This window comes from Medicago sativa, chromosome 8, assembly GCF_051527215.1.
Source record: "Medicago sativa cultivar Bolivia chromosome 8, Bolivia_mono, whole genome shotgun sequence".
In the NCBI taxonomy this organism is placed as follows: Eukaryota; Viridiplantae; Streptophyta; class Magnoliopsida; order Fabales; family Fabaceae; genus Medicago; species Medicago sativa.
The window spans coordinates 54,804,512-54,825,207 of record NC_140756.1 but is presented as its reverse complement, the minus strand read 5'-3'; the positions used below and the strand labels follow the sequence as shown (position 1 = coordinate 54,825,207).

Below are 20,696 nucleotides of genomic sequence, written 5' to 3'. Positions count from 1 at the left end.
TCCACTTAAAAGGTTGTAGTTTGAGATCAAAATCTGTTTTTCTGTTTGTTTTGAATGAAATTTTACTGGCAGATTTTCATATTTTCTATTTCTGAGTTATTTTGTTAACCTTGTTTAAGGTTGCTGTGTTTGCTGGAGGTGTTGATACCTCTGCAACTGAAACCAAAGGAACTGTTCTCATACATTCAGCCGAGCAGGTATAGCAAATTGACTATTGATTTTGATTATTATAGCTTTTCTTTTGATTTTAACGGGTTGTGAAATTTATTCATTGTTATGAGTTATGAACCACTGACCAAGACACACACACCAAACACGACACTGACATGTTGACGCCAATAATAATCCGAGAAATTGGAATTATTGAATGTAACCTATGTGTAAGTGTTGGTGTCAGACATTGGACACGTCTTCAATTTGAAGTGTCAGTGCTGTGCTACATAGGTTTTGAGTAAGGAGGCCTATTTATTTGTGTCTAGTGGTATAAGCTGGAGCTCTACCCACTGGGGTTTTACACATTTCTGTTTGCTAACTCTGTTTGCTATACCAGCACCTTAACTGGGTTTTACTCTTGATTGGTTGTTTGTTTTTACATATTTTTATGTTGATTTGAGTGTAATTCTACAAAACCAATCCAAAAGTTCAGTTTTGTTAGTAAACAGACTTCAACTTCGTCTATTTAATTAAAATATCAAACGGTGTCCGAATTGAGTAAACTAACATTCGCTGGAAAGCTTAGAATGTCAAGAATATAAATATAATTTTCGTTTTGGTGTTTAAGTATCCATTTTGTACAGTTTTACTAATGAACGTGTACAAGTATAGAAACATGTCAGCAGTTTTTATTCAACTTATAATCAGGGTTTTGCCCACTATACTTATTGAAATTCCATGATTCTAGTGCCTATTATGTAGATAATTTTGTCTACTTTCTAATGGTTCGAGTTCCACTCTCAAAAGGATATTTGTATCTTAAGTTATACGATATTTACTAACAGGGTATCTAAGCTGTATGTGATTTAATATTCCCTGTCTACTCAAATTGTGAATGCTTTTCAAGTAGCTTTTGCTGTAGCTATTATTTATAGGAGATTACACAAAAATGAGAACAATTTTAAGATTGAGTTTATCTTTTACTCTTTCTTTTGCTACCTCTATTAATTTTGTTTATTGTATAATTATGACAGGGATGTCTGGGCGAGACAAGGATAGGGGTAAGGCTCATGTTGTAGATCATGGGAAGCCGAAGAAAAAGAAGAATGGAAGAATAGATGTTTCCTCGGACCCTACCAGACAGTGGGTTCGGCCGACGGGGGTTACCTTCCGTAACATTGATGAACGGACAGGTACTCCTATTCCTACTGCTACTACTCCACCTCCTTACTCCACTCCATTCCCGACTATTCCTTCCGCACCATACCCGCCTAATCCTCCCGCACCATTACCGCCTATTCTTCCCGCATCATTTCCAGTAGCTACTACTAGTCAGGCTACTACTAGCCAGCCCCCCATATATTCTCTTCCCGCATCATTTCCAGTAGCCCCCTCAACAACAACAACAGCAACATCAACAACAAAGCAACCAAAATGAAGAACAACAGCAACATCAACAACAACAACATCAACAACAAAGCAACCAAAATGAAGAAGCAAGCAACCAAAATGAAGAGGTTCCGTCTGGGGGTGATCAACCACGACAACAACGGCGTCAAATTATTGAAGACTGGGAGTATATGGACAACCTTGTTGTCGTTACACCAACACCTGAAACGTACGTAATAAAAATTTAATTTGTTACCTACGTTTGACTTAATTCTTATTAGTTTTTTAAATGCATAATTTAATTAACAATTCAAATTTGTAGGTTGGAGCCATCCCACGGAGTATCAGAACATATTAGGATGGCGATCCAGACATTTTACCCTAAAGATAGGCGTTGGGCTGTATACACAGATCTTACTACCGATGACAGGAAGATCCTTCTTAAATACTTTTCGGTAAACACATTTTATTGAATATTAAATAATTGTATTTACTTTATAATATGCTTTATTTTTTAAATTATTGAATGTCTAATAATTTTTTTTATTGCAGGATTTTTGTACATGGGAACCTCATCATCACACTCTTGTAGAGAGAAACTTTCATAGGGTAGCCGCTAGACGTTTATCAGATTTGTTGTATGATGAACGGCAGGAATTGAAAAAACGTAAGGGAAATTATCGTACAGAATGGATCGGGGAAAAAGCCTGGGAGTTACTGCTGAAGTATTGGAATGAAGATCCACATTTTATCAACCGATCCAAAGCTAACAAGGCGAATAGGGCATCTGTTGTAGGAGGACAGTTGCACGCACAAGGCTCTGTCAGTACCACTACCCATGCTAGAAATTTGGTAAAAAAATATATTTAACTATTTATATTTCTATATATGTATATATTAAATTTGCCAAATGTTCTAATTGGTTAATATTTTTGTGTGTACAATTAGCGTAACAATTTGGGTAGAGATCCTTATCCGGAAGAGATCCATAAAGAGACTCGTTTCAGTCTGCGACTTGGTCGGTATGTCGATGCTCGAGCTAGCAATACTCAGGTAAATTTGTGATCATTTTCTGTTTTCAGCTGTGTTCAAAGGATGTGGGTCGTGTGTTGGTTTGTGCTTGTTGATTTGTGATCAGACTGTTATTTTAATTAGGACTCATATGCAATGTTAGTTTCTCTATGCTTCAGGTAAAATATTTGGTTTCATCAGGTATTATTATATATAATCTTGTGTCTGCTATAGCAGAGTTGTGATTTTTTTATTATTCTGAGAATATCTTAGTAGGAGCATGTATGGCTGGAAATTATGATGGTTAGAAAATGTGAATACGATTTTGATCCTTAGCTTAAAAAATCACTCAAAGTGTGATTTATTCATTTTAATGGATTCTTTTTGTGGTTGGATGACTGAATGAGGTCTGTCTAATTTGCAATGTCTGTTGGAAATTTGGGTCCTTATGTGGTAATTTGCAATGTCTATGAGTGGGTTTGGGTTCCGGGATAGTGCCTTAGGCGTTAGGGGTATTGGAAGGTTGTATATTATCACAGTTTTGCGGCTGTTTTGGTGTTTTATGTTTATGGCTTTTCTGTTTTGGTGTTGATAGCTTGCTGTTGCTGTGTGTTTGTTTTGTTTTGGTTTTGGCTTTATTATCTATTACTTTTCTTTATAGGAAGCTTATGCCACGAATGTAGCGAAGTTTTTGGCAGATAATCCTGAGGTTCCATCATATCCAGAAATTACCTACCTCAATAAATTTCAATTATGGGCAAAGGCTGCAAAGGCTGCAGGAAAAGGAAGACCGGGTACAATATACGGTCTTGGGCCGTTAGCAGGCAATGTGGTACATGGAAATTTGTTCTATGTTCCTCCTCCACCAGAGTCCTCATCTCGTTCTAGAGAGCTGCCTCTTGAGATGCAAGCAATGATACAACGAATGAACCAAGAGTTGCAATCTCAAAAGGAGGCGTTGGCAAAGAAAGAAGAATCGGAGAATGAGTTAAGGGAATTGCTGGCCAAACAGGGAGAGGAAATGAGAAAACTCAAAAGGATGGTTACAAAAAGGATGGGTGGCATGAAGAGTAGGAAAACATCGGAATCATCGTCGCCATCGAGTCAATCATCACCGTCGGTTCAAGAAGACCGAACACATGACGACGACGACAACGTTGATGATGATGAGGACGAGGAGAGCGATGATGATCATAGCGAGTAATGTATATTCTTGTTGTGTATTTTGGTGTTAGTTTTAGTAGGTTTTTTGGCTAGTTTTAGCAGGTTTTTTGGCTAGGGACTGGTTTGGGTCACTTTGGGGTGTTTTATGTTGTTTGCAGTGGTACATCACCACTGTCAAAGAAAATTCTACTTGCCTTGATGCATTTTGTTTATGTAATTATTATCAACATTATGTGTTTTCTAGGAAACATTCTCAAAAAAAATTGGGTGTTTTTTTGAAATTTTGGCGCACTTTATTTATATTTTTTTTTTAAATTTGTTTTTTTCTGAAATGTTGGCGCCAAATATTTTGGCACCTCTTTTGAATTATTTGGTGCCTTTTTCAAAATCAAAATTTGGTTTAATTTTTAGTTTTTAAATATAAATGTTTCCTAGGAAAGTTTTGTCGGAAACCATGTGTCAGTGGGAGTTTTTAAATATAAATATTTCCTAGAAAAGTTTCGTAGGAAAGCGTGTGTCAGTGTTGACAGTCTGCAAAATGCTTTCCTACCAAAATGTCCTCGGTAATTTCCTCGGAAAAATATTTCCTCGGAAGTTCCTCGGAAAACTCGTAGGAATAGATCCAAAATTTCCTACAATTCGTTTCCTCGGTAATCCCTAGGAAAACAGTGTTTTCCGACGAAATAAGTGTGCTTTCCGAGAAAATTTTCCCTAGGAAATCAAGTGTTTTCTTGTAGTGTCCTCCTTTTCGTTCTTGTCAAACTCCTTCTTCGCCCCCTTGCTAGACTCCTTCTTGGCCTTCTTTTTGGACTTCTCCTTCTCCATGGTCTTCTTATGAGGTTCCACGACCTTCTTATGATCGTCCTCCATCACCTCCATGGCCTTTTTGTCTTCTGCCAAACCCTTCTCTAACTCTTCTTCGATGTGACACATCAACACAGTATTGATCTTCTCACACTCCTTTACTATGACATGCATGTGTTCATCGATTTCGGTACGAAGTCTCTTCATATGACGTTCAAAAATGGGGTCAGTGTCAAGCAACTTTTCTATAACTTTTCTATATTACCTCATATATTTAGACTCCTCCTCCTCCTTGGCCTCATTGTCAAACTCAGACTCAGACTGCTTGTCTAATTCCTTATTTTAATATGTCATTTTTTTTACTCAAATTTTGATTTTTTTTTGGTTGAGATTATTTTATAACTTTTACTTTTCTAACTTAATATTCAAAAGAGCATAAAGTCATAAATTTATATTAAATTCAGAAATTTATGTATTTCGATAGAAAATAAAATATTAGGAAAAGATTTAAGCTTCAAAATTTTTAAGGTCGTAGTTTTTCCAACAAATAAAATAAAAAGAAACTACTAAATGAGGTGCTGCCACCAGAAGAAAAATCTTCACCCAAAGAAATACACGAGATTCAAACACTTTGAAAGCAAGATAAATGGTTATTCATAAGCAAGAAAAGAATAAATGATTGTAAGATTCGAAAGAGTACCACACGACATGTTGATGAACACTCGCTTAAAGCCATTTCAAGCCGAAGACACACACTTCGACGGAAAGGAGGATAATCTTAAGTGATTGACAGCAAATTGACAGAAGCGGAGAAGCTCTCTATAGCATGTTTTAACCGAGAATCTTGAAGCAGGATTGGGAATCTGAACGCATCTGCTGCACCAACTATGGGTGACACCAGAGCTCAGCCGAGTTCAGCCGCCTTGTCCAGGACAGTTTTCAATCCTATTTGTTATTCAACCAGTCTCCCATCTTAACCTTTCATGATGTATGAGAATTTTCTGATATGATATTTCATTTGAAAGTATCCTCGGAAGGCTAGTTATTGGAATTCATGTGCATATGTTACTCTGATGAAATTAGTCAAATTTACATGAAGAATTAATTATAACCAAATCCTTTTCTGTGACTATGTAGGAGATATGTATCAAATGGAGGAAGAAAGGGAAATACAACTTGAACAAAATAGTTTTTAGTTTGTGTTGTAATAATTTGATGTTAAATGCAATAGAAATACATGGTTTGATTCTTCAACTGATATTTGATTTGCATATGCTTAGCCAATAACACTCAATAATAATATCAGTAGATAAACAAGAAGGCGGACATGGAAATTATAGGAGACTCCAGTAGGACTACTTCATTCATACTTAGCAACATCATGATTATTGAAACGATACTTATAAATAGTAATGAAATGAAGGTATTAATTATCATCATTATTATTATTTGCCAAGTAGGATCCTTCGGCAGAAGCAACAATTTTGTCTTCGTAGTTTCCAGGCTACGAGAGTGATGATTCTCAGGGCTGGGCTACGGCACCGGGCCTCCAATTTTTTGGGGCCCAAAATATTTTTTTTATATGTATGACACGAAAATAATGGATATATATTTATTAAAAGCGGATAATATCAAGATACACAGATTGCTTCAGTGGTGAGACCACTTTTTGTTGAGTGTGAGGTCATGTGTTCAAGACCCACCAAAGTGTGATTTTTAATTTTTTTTTAAATGACTTATTTATTTATTTTTGGGGCCCAGATTTTTTCTTTTTTTTGCATCCCTTCTAAAATTAAAACTGGGCCCATGAATTTGTTAAGACGGCCCTGATGATTCTGAAGCAAGGGAGAGAAGTGAGAGTGATGAATTTGGCAAAGAGAGATAGTAGCCTATGATAATTGGCCGTATATCCACAAATAAGAGCGGAACCCCTTGGTCCAATCCCATGTTCTTGCATTAGAGTTGGCCAGGAAAATTGCAAAAGTTTCGTGTTATTTATATTGCATTTCTACATAACAACCATAAGCTTGTAGACTAAATGAACGAGTTAGAATATAAATAGTGTTAAATAACAAGTATTAATTCAAGTAGAAAACTAGCCTTAGGGTTTGAATATCAACTAGACTTGACAATAAAAAATCAATCTGAGAAAGATAGTAACTCAGAGAATATTTGGGAGTTTGAGAGCTTAGTACAGGAACACCAATTAGTGCACGAGAAGACCGGGTGTGAGAGAACAGGAAAATGAAAGGAATATTCTAAGAACCAATAGGCCACACCAGTAACCACTACGATTGTGAACATAACGCATATGCTAAAATTTAATTAAATCATAATGGTTCAGGTATTTTGTGGTATGCAGTATGTAAATACTGTGACACAAAGTTGAAGTAGTACCTCCAGAACATGTACAACTAGATCCTATCACTACTACCACGAAATTGAATGGTAAGAACAAATAGAAGAAAACGAGCACTGGCGTTGCACAAATTGGTTTTATTTAGTACTTGTGATTATAAATATATTGTATTCTATCCTATTTTTGAATACAATATATTCCTTTTTTAGGATCCAGTGAACAAAAGCTACAATGTTGATGTATCCTTGTTATTAACAGTAATTTTGCTGCATTCATATGTTGTTGATATACATTTTCTGCAGTTCTTGGAAATTGGCACTGTCTTGTTTTTATGACAGTTAGAGAATGAATCCTATGATTGACTGAATCATTGTAATCAATAGCACTAGTCAACTGTAATTATAATAAGATGAGTCAACTGTAATTATTATAGAATCATTGTCATGATGACTAGCATGATTATAGGATAGGTCAACTAGTCATTGTTGTAAAAATACTCATGTATTCATCAATGTAAAAGCATAACAGTTTTACATATCAATTATATTTTCTAACTTGGTATCAGAGCGCTTAAGTCTTGAAGGCTCTTGATCCAATACAAACCATGTCATCCGCTGCCAATTCAAACCACAAAAATGAACTTCCATCCACTGTTTCTGCAAGTTGGACAGAGAAAACTATCCATTATGGAAATCAATGGTGTTACCCATAATCAGAGGTGCCAGACTCGATGTTACATGTTAGGAAAGAAGGAGTGCCCTGAAGAATTCATCATTGCTGCAGATTCAAGCAAGAAATCCAATCCTGCCTTTGAAGATTGGAAAGCATATGATCAACAACTTCTCGGATGGTTGATGAATTCAATGATTACTACAATAGCAACACAGTCATTGCTGAAACCTCAAACCAACTTTGGGATGAAGCTGAAAGTCTAGCTAGTGCTCACATAACACTACTAGAATTTCGGTTATTATTGGCCAACTAAATCCCACAGTAATGAATTAAATCCCTCAGTAATACACATTACTGGAGGCTTTTGTGACAAAAACGATCCCTCAGTAATACTGGCGTCAGTAATGTTACTGGTGGAATATTCCCTCAGTAGTGTTAGGGATGATTTGAGGAAGCAATACTGAGGGATTTTTCCTTTAGTAATTACAGACAGAATAATCTGCCAGTAATTACTGACGGAAAATTCCGTCAATAACGTAAATAGAGGAAATTTACCTAATTAATACTGGCCGTTTTTTTCTGCCAGTACTGTTACGACCAATAAAACTAACCACTAAATCCGCCAGTAATTTTGCTTCCAATTAATATTAAATATTAAATCCACCAGTAATGACAAACAATAATGGCAGAAAAATCCGCCAGTAATACTCTTTTTTTTAAATGATTTAATTAATTAATTAAAAAGATAAATTAAATTTCCACTGTTTTTTTGAGAGCGCTTCCTAATGAAATAAAATTAATTAGACAAAAATAAATTAAAGAAATAATTGTTTTTTGTTGGATGAACAAATTTTCATTAGCATAGGAAGGTATAAGAACTACCAACTCTAGCAAAGTAAAGAAATACAAAGTTCTAACAGCAGCAACATGTTACAACACCAAAAAACTTAAGCAAAATAACAAGGGAAGCACACACAAACAGTCCTTGGGTGCTCCCTGATTCTGCACTGCTGAGACAGAATAACATAGGAATCTAAAGCTAAAAGTTCTAACAATAACAAAATAAAAACCAGTCTACAAAACAAGAAAAACCAATCCCAAGACCGCCTATTTCCCAAGACCTGTCATCACAAAGAATAGTCCAAACTAATCATCATAGTATTGGGTAAAATTTGATCCCGATCTCCCACCTGATGATCCACTTCCTCCTCTACCCATGTTTTGGAGATTTTCTTGTGAAGCATTAAAATTATTATTGAAATTCTGGCAGGCTAGCTTTCAGATGTTTTATACGATGTTTCAACATCAAATACGAACATAATGTCGAGTAAGATGTTTTAACATCAACTTAGCAGAAAACAGACAGATCAAGACAAATATAACAGATGTTGAATTTTAGCGCGTTAGTTAGAAGCTGTTCTATGTGATCTTTCAATTTCAGATGCACAAACAGCAGATGTTCCGTTTAATGTTCCAACATCATGCTGGCAGTAAACATAAACAAACAGCAAAATAAAAGACAAGAAGGTAAAAGGCACAGAGAGTTTGTTAACCCAGTTTGGCACAACTCACCTACATCTGGGGGCTACCAAGCCAGGAAGGAAATCCACTAGTGTAGTCCATATTCAATAGCTCGTAGCAAACTCCTCGTTTGCACTATATGACCTAGGACCTACCCGTATAGACTTCAACCTAGGAACTCCTAGATCTGAGATCCCATCCCACTCCCTTACAAAATGAAGTTACCTTCAAAACAAAACTACACCGTTCTTAAAAGCTTTGGTGTATCACAACGAGTTTACAACTCAATAAACAGTCCTTAGCATGTATCACGATGATACAAGAAAGGCTCACAATAAATCAAAACTAAACTTGCATCAACATGATACAAGAGTAGAACACACAAAGACTCAAAACCCTAAAAACTAAACCTTTTTAGTTTGACGGCTTCAGTAGTGAATTAGGTCTTGTGGTCTTCTATATATACTGAAGCAATACGGGTCAGAACGACTTGTTGGGCTTCAGAACAAACGGTGATCCATTTCATAAACAACAGAACCAGAAAAGGAAACTCCTAATATGTAGGCACATAATTAGGAACATCCTCATCACCTCCAAAACTTTCCTAATTAAATAGAACAATCTTAGGAAATCATAAACGATCTGATTCTGTACAGATATGCGCGTTGCTTAGCCACCAAGATATGAAAACGAGGTTTCCTTAATAAGAAAAGGCGCATGTACAAATAGGCATAAAACCAGGCACACTGAACCGTGCCAGGATGTTAGAACATCATATCCAACATCTTGCAGAGATGCCTAAAACATGTTGGAAACTTGTATCCAACAACACAAACATGGATATTTGTTTTAGCAACAATGAAGCCTATACTCAAATACCCAACAATCTACCCCTTTGGATTTATTTGTTGATAAAACAAATTGAGGCCATACAGACAAGGTAGAGAGATACCACACATACATTTCTTCAATCCACGACCATGAAGAAAAGTAACACAACTGCAAAATGAACATGTTGAATCATCATCCAGCACATTTATCCAGCATCTTACAGAGATGCCTAACCACATGTTAGAACATTGGTTCCAACTTACAGAACGAGGATATTTGTTTTAGCAATAATGCAGCCAACACAAATACCCAAATATTATAGTTCCTCAAAAAAATTTCACCATCTGGTATGTTGAAATCAGCGGCATTGAAAGCGGATCTTGTCGAAGAAGACGTCTGGCGATCACCTACAGGAACATGAGGTCTACGATGCTCTTCATGATTACTATGCATAGATTGGGGTTGTACGCGAGGGCGTTTGTTTAACTATGGAATTATGCACCTATCGAACGACGTCTGTTGTGATAATAGGAAAAGAAAATGAGAAAATGATTATTTTGGAACTAAAAGAATTCCAATGAAATATTGAATTCATATTTATATATAGAAATATTAGTACTAAATTGGTAATAAAACAAACCTAAAAAAAAGTAATAAAACTTTAAAAAAAATGAATCAGATATAAGATCATACCCACAAATCATCATATTGAGGTGTTACCGTGTGATCATATGGAACAAGTTGTGATGTACCCCCACGAGATCGTCGTTGTTGCTCTTGCATGGTTGTTTGAGTTTCAACTACTTGGCTCTTCATTTCTTGTTGTGATTTTACAAGTTCTTCATATTGTGCCTTCAATATTGCATTCTCAGCCCTCAATTGCTCAACCTCAGTATAAATGGGATCGTCGTGTCTACGAGTTGACCGACCTGTGCGTTCAAAATAGTTAAGGCAAGTATCTATATATGAGCCAGATGAATCCTTCTGATATAACTTAGAGTTACTACCAGCACCAACAATACGGCCCTTGTTCTTCCCACCCACAGTCTCTATAAATTTGTTCATTATAATTCCACTAGCAGTGGCAGAATCATATCAATCAGAAGGGGGAAGACTATCCTGCTGACTTTGAAAAGCTTCAATAAATTCTGTCATGGTCTTCTGCACATATATTCAAAATTAAATATAAGTTATCATGTCTAAAACAAACCAAACATCTTAACTGCTCTAAAACAGAAGCCATACAAACGCAACAGTGAAAACACCAACAGCCCAAATAGAACTATTGAGTGAAAGCCAACAATGAAGCCATAAAAACACCAACAGTGAAGCCATTAATTGATATATTTAATAAAAATATTAATATTATATGTACATGTATGCTTTTCGATCTATCATCACGAGGCGATCCATCTTTAAAATGAAAATGATCAAAAGTCTCCAATAAGGTTGGAAGTCGTCCATGTTGTGCTTCGTGTCTGAAGCTAGATGTACCAGCATTTACAGACCTCCCTGAGTGTGTGTTGGTAGCTGACCTCTCTGACCCTTTGTTAGCTGCATTCTGCGCACACTTCTTTTTGTATTCTGGTGTATTCCACTTCTTACACAATTCAAGCCATGTGCCTTCGCCAATCCATTCTGGACGATTTTCATCGTTCGCTCCACGGTTCTTGCGCGCAACAAAAAGCATGCCTGAGAGGCGCTTGGAGCATGCTTTGTCAAAAACTTTACTAATCTCACCATCCTCATCTTTTTTCCACACGCATTTCTCCTGCAAAAATAATAATGTATAAAAAATTTAGTAAATATATTAATTATAAAATATATTTAGTTAAATATATTAATTTGTAACTTACTTTGAAACTATTCCAAAATTCATCCCTTGGCTTGTTGTTATCCGTGTTCTTGCCTTCCGTAGTGATGTCACCCCATGATAGCTATGGTTTCTGATATCTGGCTTCAATCATTGCTGTGATTGACTCCGTAGCCAACCTGTTAGGCAAAAACCTAAATGAAAAAAAATAAACGTAATTGTTGATCAACATTAGAACACATTAGGAACAACCAAAATCTTACAAATCATCATTACCAACACATTAGAATCAACATATTAAGACCAACATTATAAACACTTACGCCTCAGACCAGGAGCTAATGACATATCGGTCATGTCGATCAACAAAAATCTTCACATTAGGATCACTGATGTCTCGAAGTGTATAATCGAAGTACGGAAGATTAGGATCAGTAGGCGGATCTAATTACGGTTGTCCATCAGGCCGCTGAGTCTGTGGCATCGGAATGAAGGAAGAGTGGTGAATTGTTACTTTAGGTCCTCTTCTATTTGACCGTGGTTATAGTGGTTGTGGTGGTTATAGTGGCTGTGGTGGTTGTAATGGATGTGGTTGCTGTTCTTCCTCCGTCTATATATAGCAAACGAAAGAAGAAAAGAAAATGAATTCTAATTTCAATAACATAAGAACAGATTCAGCAACTAAATTCACAAGCAAAATGAGCCCTTGGCAAATTTTAGAAAAGTGAGTTAAGTAGAACATGTGCCCAGAAGGCAATACAAAATAACTATCATCAATAACAAAACTACAAGCAAATCATTTTATTTCTTAAGACCTATGAAGCACGGACAGCAAACCAAATACATTCCCCTCAAATAATTATTTTATCGGTTTTCACTTAACAAGACACAAAGCTACATAGAAAAACTTAAGAGCCAACAACTGAAATCATTAACTTGAGTTCAGGCTACTATTAAAGCTATTACATGTTGCAACAACTTGAAATCCTTAAATGTTGCAACAACTTTCTTCAGAAACACTCCAAGCATAAACCTATCTCTGCTTCTAGAAACACGTTTTCTTGGTCAACTCTCAACGTGAAACAAATCTTTAGATAATATATGAAAATATTCACGTTTATAAGGAATCTCCAAGTAAGTGGAACAAGACACGCTATGATGTCGTACCAACATGTTAAGACATTGTAACGCCCGTCGTAATTATTTAATTATTTTGATGAGTTTTAACATATATTTATATGATTTATATGTGTGATTTATATGATTTATGAATTTAAGTAGTTTACATGATTTATAGGTAAATTGTGTGATTTTCAAGATTGATGTGAAGTATGTGATTTTGTGAAGTTATAATGTTGGTGTGACTTATTTTATTATTAAATAAAATAAGATATGAAAAATAAAATAAAAATATTACAAGTTGGGCTGTGATGTGGAAAGAGTAAGTTTAGAGGTGAGAAGAGTAATACGAAAAGATAAATAGGGCAAACATAAGTTAGAAACGTTTTTACGTGAAAAGCTTTTGGAGAAAAAGGGAGAAAAGTCAGAAAAGAGGAGAACTAGAGGGAGAGCTACGACTTCTTCATAACCAGGTAAGGGTGAGACTATCTTTCACTAATATTAAGTCTGTAGATCATTAGATTGCATCTAACATGCTTTAGGATGAGTTTGTGAGATTATGAGAAATTAGGGTTGTATGATCATATGTGTAGTGAAGGGTTTATGTTTGTTTTGATGATCTTTGATGAATTTTGTTAAATTCAGGTTCTTTTATATATTGTTATAACTATACCTTGATTGTAGTTTATAAATTGTGCTGAATCTTTGTTAAATTGTGTTCCCTTGTGTCGCTATGGCTTTATGTTGATTTGTAGTCTATGAAGTGATTCCGTATGTAAATATATGTTCCTTGAACCTTTATATGAGATATCAATTTTCATCAAACCGTGATGAATAACTTCCGTACAGGATAAGCAAGTAGTGTTTGTTTCTATTTAATATTGTTTTAAAAGGATTGCATGATATTTTAGCAATATTTTATCGTTTTAAACAAATCAAAAGCTATGGATTTGCTGCACCATAAATTCTTCTCTGGATCTATTTCTTTGAACTTGAAATTGATAATTTTGATTTAAATACGAATAAAGAAATTCAAGCGTTTAGGGAGAAAACCGTTCTATAGAAAATTTTGTTGTCAATTGGACTGAAACTTTCTCAATCTTGATCGGTTGTGCTGTGTTTGCCTTCCATCATTTGACTGTGTTTTATTTAACTTTGTCTCGCTTTTCCCATCTTTTGAGTTCTTTGGGTTTACTTGACAGATAGTATATATAATGAGAGTTTTATGCGGTATCCTTCAATTAGGTTTTGTTTTGATCCTTGATCCACCAACCTTATTCATATAAAGAAAAGTTAGTGTGGGTTATAAAAAAAAAAGGGGGTCTTAATTGGTTCTTTCTAAAAGGTTATTCATTCGGCAATTTTTTTGTGTTTTATAACATATTGAATTAATTTTGTATTATGTGATTATACCTATGTGGCTAATGTTATAGCAAATATTTGATGATGTTTTAAATGATGAATTATTTAAAGATTTGTATTAGTGTGTTATTTATTGATCTAATTGATGTGTTATTTAACAAAGTATAATTGATGAATTATTTGACTATATGTGATTCAAAGAAAGGTCTTATATAAAGATGTGTTATTCGAATATGTGTGATTTAAAGATGTGTAATTTAAGAGGAGTTATATAAAGATGTGCTATTTGAAGTTGTGTGATTTAAAGATGTGTTAGATAAGAGTTGTTATATGCTGCACTTGTTGCTGTTTGTTGTTGTTGACCATTAATGTCATAAGTTGTAAATGTCGGTCTAAGTTGTAAAGTTGTAAGATGTCGTCCAAATTATTGGGGTCATATAAGATGTTCATGATGTTCAAGTTGTTCAAGTTGTAGGAAGATTGAGTCCATTGCATACTCATTAAAGTTGGGGGCTTTAAGCCCGGCAGCCTTTGTGCTCATTAAAGTTGGGGGCTTTAGGCCCGGCAGCCTTTGTGCTCATTAAAGTCGGGGGCTTTAGGCCCGGCAGCCTTGGTGCTCATTAAAGTCGGGGGCTTTAGGCCCGGCAGCCTTTGTGCTCATTAAAGTCGGGGGCTTTAGGCCCGGCAGCCTTTGTGCTCACATGTCGAGAGCCTAATTACGCTCATTTACGTTGCTGAATGGTACCACATGTATTTGCATTTTAAGAAGTTTCACGGTGGTTTAAAGTTGTTAAGTTGTTAAGTTGATAAGAGTTTCATTGTCAAGTTGAGTCGTGTTGTCGAGTCAAGTGTTAAGTTGAACATGATATTTAATGATGATGATATATGATGATGGTATTTGATTATGAAATGATAATATGCTAAATGATAAATGTTTGATATGTTAATAATGTTTTATGTTGCTAAATGCATTTTAATGAATTACATGCTTAATTTATTGACTGTGAAATCTCACCCCTTCTGCTTGAAAATGTTGCCCTTCGTATGGGTAACTTGCAGGTAATAAAGACTAGAAGTGTTCGTGAGTGGACTCCTCACTTTGTGTCTAGGTGCTCTGATACGTAACGGGATGGGACTTGCTTTCATATCTATTCCTTACGTGTCTTTTATGAACCCTTTTTATGATTGAGTATTGAACTATTTTATGAGATTTTTGATAAGGCCTGCGTGCCAAGACTTAAAATGCTGAATTATTTTCCGCTGCATGGTTTTAGAATTTGATGTTGAATTTGAGAGATACTTATTATTATCCATTTTATGATTTTTCAAGAAGTATGTGACACTCTGTTATGATTTAAAATACTCTGATTTATGATGAAATTTTTATGTTGGGAAAATGGGGTGTTACAATTGGTATCAGAGCAGGTCGGTCCGTCCGGCCAAGTAGATGAGTCGTTGTGTCGCGTCGTCATGTTTTCTAGTTAGTAGTTATGTTTTATTATGTGATCTGTTGTTTATCATGTTGTTGTTGTTGACACGTGATCTGTTGTGTTTTCTTTGCATTAACCATAAACCTTCTATTTCTTGATTTATATTAATTTTTTAAAATATTGATGATTTTGAAGGCCAGTGTATTATAATATTTTCTAGTTGTTAGTTATTTTATAGTTCTCCTTTAAAGGAACGTGCACAATATTGCTAGATTTGTGTAGCTTATAGATACAAAATATCATCTGTCGAAAAGTGACATATGTATGCTTTATTAGATTGATCGAATTGTTTTCTCGTAAGTTTAAAAAAAAAAAAAGAAAAAAAAGAGAGAGAACATTATTACATTATATTTAAATTAAGAATTGTATGTTAAAATAATAAAGGATGCATCTTAGATTTCTTCAATAACACCGGAATGTTTCCAGCTTTATAAGAAAATGGACCGTATTGATTTAAATATTCCTGAAGTTTCCAAAACTGTGTTGTGGCATGCTAGTTGTGCGAGAACTATTTTATTTATTTGAGTTTTTTTATTTTTTATTTTTTTTTTATTTTTTTTATGAGGACTATCTTTTTCAAATTATGCATTTGTTTTAATAACAGTGTTCAACTTCCATGAACTTTTGTTGGCTGTAGTTTGCATGACAATTACACTAATTCTCAAATTTTCAGTTAGTGTATAATTTGCTTTTCATTGTTTTGGTTTTACTGGCTTTATTATATACATACATTCTTACAACAATTGTCAATGTTTGTGGGTTGAAATACTAGTTAATGCAAAATTAGCAAGTAGTATTATTCTTACTTTGTTTTATTGTTTCTTCTCTTTAAGGTCGTAACTTGAATATGTGCAAAGAGAACCTATGACTGATTTTCATTTTCTTGACTGCTTCTGTGAAAGAAAGAAAAAAATTATTATACGCATGTAACTACATGTTTACTGACGTGTGCTTATTTGTATATCACTTTATCATTAGAGAGAATCCTTGATCATATTCTTGTTTTGTTGATTTTAGTAAACCTTTTGTGTAGAGTGATGATAAAGTTTGAGGTAAGTATTAGGGATATACTTAGATAGTTAACTTGAATTTCACTATATTTTTTTTTTCGTGCTCTTAGAAAATCTTAAAAGATATAATGTAAGAAGTTGTAAATGTATAGTTGTGAGACCTAGAAAAAGGATAATCATAATAAGTAAGTTGATAATTTTATTTTATTTAAAAAAAAAAAAGGATACATGTAATGTGCTGCATGACAAGATTTTAATTAGAGCCTTGTTTCAACTTTTTATATTGCGCTTTCAGATTAGTGCAGGAAGTCTAAGTGCGGTATACTTCAGTGTAGAAAGTGAGTTATTGGTGTTCTATTTCGTCCTCTAATTGTTGAAATTCATAATTTATATTTGGTTATAACGTATGTTGTTATGAGTGGAAGTATGACGGGTTGTAACTCTTATTTTAATCTCTACTTGTTTGTTGTTGTCATGAATTTGATTGCTTAAGTTTGGTGTTGGGGCCTTATGGCTGATCTATTCGCCTTGTGATTCTTAAAGTTTTTCCTTTCGTTGTTGGGTGTCTTCAGGGAAAAACTTGTTTTGATTTTCTGTCGTATTTTTGTGAGGCCTGTGGTGATATCGTGTTTGAAATACTTTGTAGTTTAAGACATTTGAGCAATAATTAAATCAATTTTCTCTTGTGCTCTGAATTTTCGAGGACGAAAATTCTTTAAGCTGGGGAGAGTTGTAACGCCCGTCGTAATTATTTAATTATTTTGATGAGTTTTAACATATATTTATATGATTTATATGTGTGATTTATATGATTTATGAATTTAAGTAGTTTACATGATTTATAGGTAAATTGTGTGATTTTCAAGATTGATGTGAAGTATGTGATTTTATGAAGTTATAATGTTGGTGTGACTTATTTTATTATTAAATAAAATAAGATATGAAAAATAAAATAAAAATATTAGAAGTTGGGCTGTGATGTGGAAAGAGTAAGTTTAGAGGTGAGAAGAGTAATACGAAAAGATAAATAGGGCAAACATAAGTTAGAAACGTTTTTACGTGAAACGCTTTTGGAGAAAAAGGGAGAAAAGTCAGAAAAGAGGAGAACTAGAGGGAGAGCTGCGATTTCTTCATAACCAGGTAAGGGTGAGACTATCTTTCACTAATATTAAGTCTGTAGATCATTAGATTGCATCTAACATGCTTTAGGATGAGTTTGTGAGATTATGAGAAATTAGGGTTGTATGATCATATGGGTAGTGAAGGGTTTATGTTTGTTTTGATGATCTTTGATGAATTTTGTTAAATTCAGGTTCTTTTATATATTGTTATAGCTATACCTTGATTGTAGTTTATAAATTGTGCTGAATCTTTGTTAAATTGTGTTCCCTTGTGTCGCTATGGCTTTATGTTGATTTGTAGTCTATGAAGTGATTCCGTATGTAAATATATGTTCCTTGAACCTTTATATGAGATATCAATTTTCATCAAACCGTGATGAATAACTTCCGTACAGGATAAGCAAGTAGTGTTTGTTTCTATTTAATATTGTTTTAAAAGGATTGCATGATATTTTAGCAATATTTTATCGTTTTAAACAAATCAAAAGCTATGGATTTGCTGCACCATAAATTCTTCTCTGGATCTATTTCTTTGAACTTGAAATTGATAATTTTGATTTAAATACGAATAAAGAAATTCAAGCGTTTAGGGAGAAAACCGTTCTATAGAAAATTTTGTTGTCAATTGGACTGAAACTTTCTCAATCTTGATCGGTTGTGCTGTGTTTGCCTTCCATCATTTGACTGTGTTTTATTTAACTTTGTCTCGCTTTTCCCATCTTTTGAGTTCTTTGGGTTTACTTGACAGATAGTATATATAATGAGAGTTTTATGCGGTATCCTTCAATTAGGTTTTGTTTTGATCCTTGATCCACCAACCTTATTCATATAAAGAAAAGTTAGTGTGGGTTATAAAAAAAAAAGGGGGTCTTAATTGGTTCTTTCTAAAAGGTTATTCATTCGGCAATTTTTTTGTGTTTTATAACATATTGAATTAATTTTGTATTATGTGATTATACCTATGTGGCTAATGTTATAGCAAATATTTGATGATGTTTTAAATGATGAATTATTTAAAGATTTGTATTAGTGTGTTATTTATTGATCTAATTGATGTGTTATTTAACAAAGTATAATTGATGAATTATTTGACTATGTGTGATTCAAAGAAAGGTCTTATATAAAGATGTGTTATTCGAATATGTGTGATTTAAAGATGTGTAATTTAAGAGGAGTTATATAAAGATGTGCTATTTGAAGTTGTGTGATTTAAAGATGTGTTAGATAAGAGTTGTTATATGCTGCACTTGTTGCTGTTTGTTGTTGTTGACCATTAATGTCATAAGTTGTAAATGTCGGTCTAAGTTGTAAAGTTGTAAGATGTCGTCCAAATTATTGGGGTCATATAAGATGTTCATGATGTTCAAGTTGTTCAAGTTGTAGGAAGATTGAGTCCATTGCATACTCATTAAAGTTGGGGGCTTTAAGCCCGGCAGCCTTTGTGCTCATTAAAGTTGGGGGCTTTAGGCCCGGCAGCCTTTGTGCTCATTAAAGTCGGGGGCTTTAGGCCCGGCAGCCTTTGTGCTCATTAAAGTCGGGGGCTTTAGGCCCGGCAACCTTTGTGCTCATTAAAGTCGGGGGCTTTAGGCCCGGCAGCCTTTGTGCTCATTAAAGTCGGGGGCTTTAGGCCCGGCAGCCTTTGTGCTCATTAAAGTCGGGGGCTTTAGGCCCGGCAGCCTTTGTGCTCACATGTCGAGAGCCTAATTACGCTCATTTACGTTGCTGAATGGTACCACATGTATTTGCATATCAAGAAGTTTCACGGTGTTTTAAAGTTGTTAAGTTGTTAAGTTGATAAGAGTTGCATTGTCAAGTTGAGTCGTGTTGTCGAGTCAAGTGTTAAGTTGAACATGATATTTAATGATGATGATATATGATGATGGTATTTGATTATGAAATGATAATATGCTAAATGATAAATGTTTGATATGTTAATAATGTTTTATGTTGCTAAATGCATTTTAATGAATTACATGCTTAATTTATTGACTGTGAAATCTCACCCCTTCTGCTTGAAAATGTTGCCCTTCGTATGGGTAACTTGCAGGTAATAAAGACTAGAAGTGTTCGTGAGTGGACTCCTCACTTTGTGTCTAGGTGCTCTGATACGTAACGGGATGGGACTTGCTTTCATATCTATTCCTTACGTGTCTTTTATGAACCCTTTTTATGATTGAGTATTGAACTATTTTATGAGATTTTTGATAAGGCCTGCGTGCCAAGACTTAAAATGCTGAATTATTTTCCGCTGCATGGTTTTAGAATTTGATGTTGAATTTGAGAGATACTTATTATTATCCATTTTATGATTTTTCAAGAAGTACGTGACACTCTGTTATGATTTAAAATACTCTGATTTATGATGAAATTTTTATGTTGGGAAAATGGGGTGTTACAAACATCGTGTCTGACATCTTGCTAGAACTACTATTTTAACAAAATGTAGCCATTACATGTATAAAAACCTAACAATCCGTATTATCAAACTTTTGTGCAAACCTATTGTGGTGGAAGCCTAAACCCTAAATTGATCCATTGGTGTAAGGGTGCTCCGTTTATGAATTCTTGAGGTTTGGATTCTAATGCTAATTTAGTTTACTTGTCAATTGCTTTCATGAAATTAACACAGAAAGCATTGTCCTACCAACTGAGCTAGCTATGCTCAATTGCTTTCATGAAATTAACACAGAAAGCATTGTCCTACCAACTGAGCTAGCTATGCTCACGGGTGTAAGGTGTAAATTTATGGTCAGGTAGCCTAGGTAGTCTAGTGTAAGGTGAATAAGTGGGGTCTTCGGGGTTCGAACCCCGGCCCCTACATATAATAATGCATTGTCCTACCAACTGAGCTAGCTATGCTCACGGGACAATAATGAA

The 20,696-nt window shown here is 34.6% G+C and overlaps 1 protein-coding gene and 1 long non-coding RNA gene across 2 annotated transcripts; one reads left to right on the top strand and one right to left on the bottom strand.

Annotated features, from left to right (window-relative positions):
- The first annotated feature begins 109 nt into the window (after positions 1-109).
- On the top strand, positions 110-4,387 carry LOC146899612 (uncharacterized). The gene is made up of 7 exons (XM_085736821.1): positions 110-197; positions 1,188-1,525; positions 1,557-1,771; positions 1,865-1,997; positions 2,095-2,394; positions 2,491-2,595; positions 3,215-4,387. Exons 2-7 carry the CDS (start codon positions 1,190-1,192, stop codon positions 3,755-3,757), a joined length of 1,632 nt encoding a protein of 543 aa, XP_085592947.1. The 5' UTR covers positions 110-197; positions 1,188-1,189; the 3' UTR covers positions 3,758-4,387.
- A 7,117-nt stretch (positions 4,388-11,504) lies between these two features.
- LOC146899611 (uncharacterized) lies at positions 11,505-12,209 on the bottom strand. Its single transcript, XR_015022832.1, has 3 exons — positions 12,041-12,209; positions 11,761-11,911; positions 11,505-11,675 (listed from the first exon to the last, which is right to left on the bottom strand). It is a non-coding gene; the product is annotated as an uncharacterized LOC146899611 (long non-coding RNA).
- Positions 12,210-20,696: the final 8,487 nt, after the last annotated feature.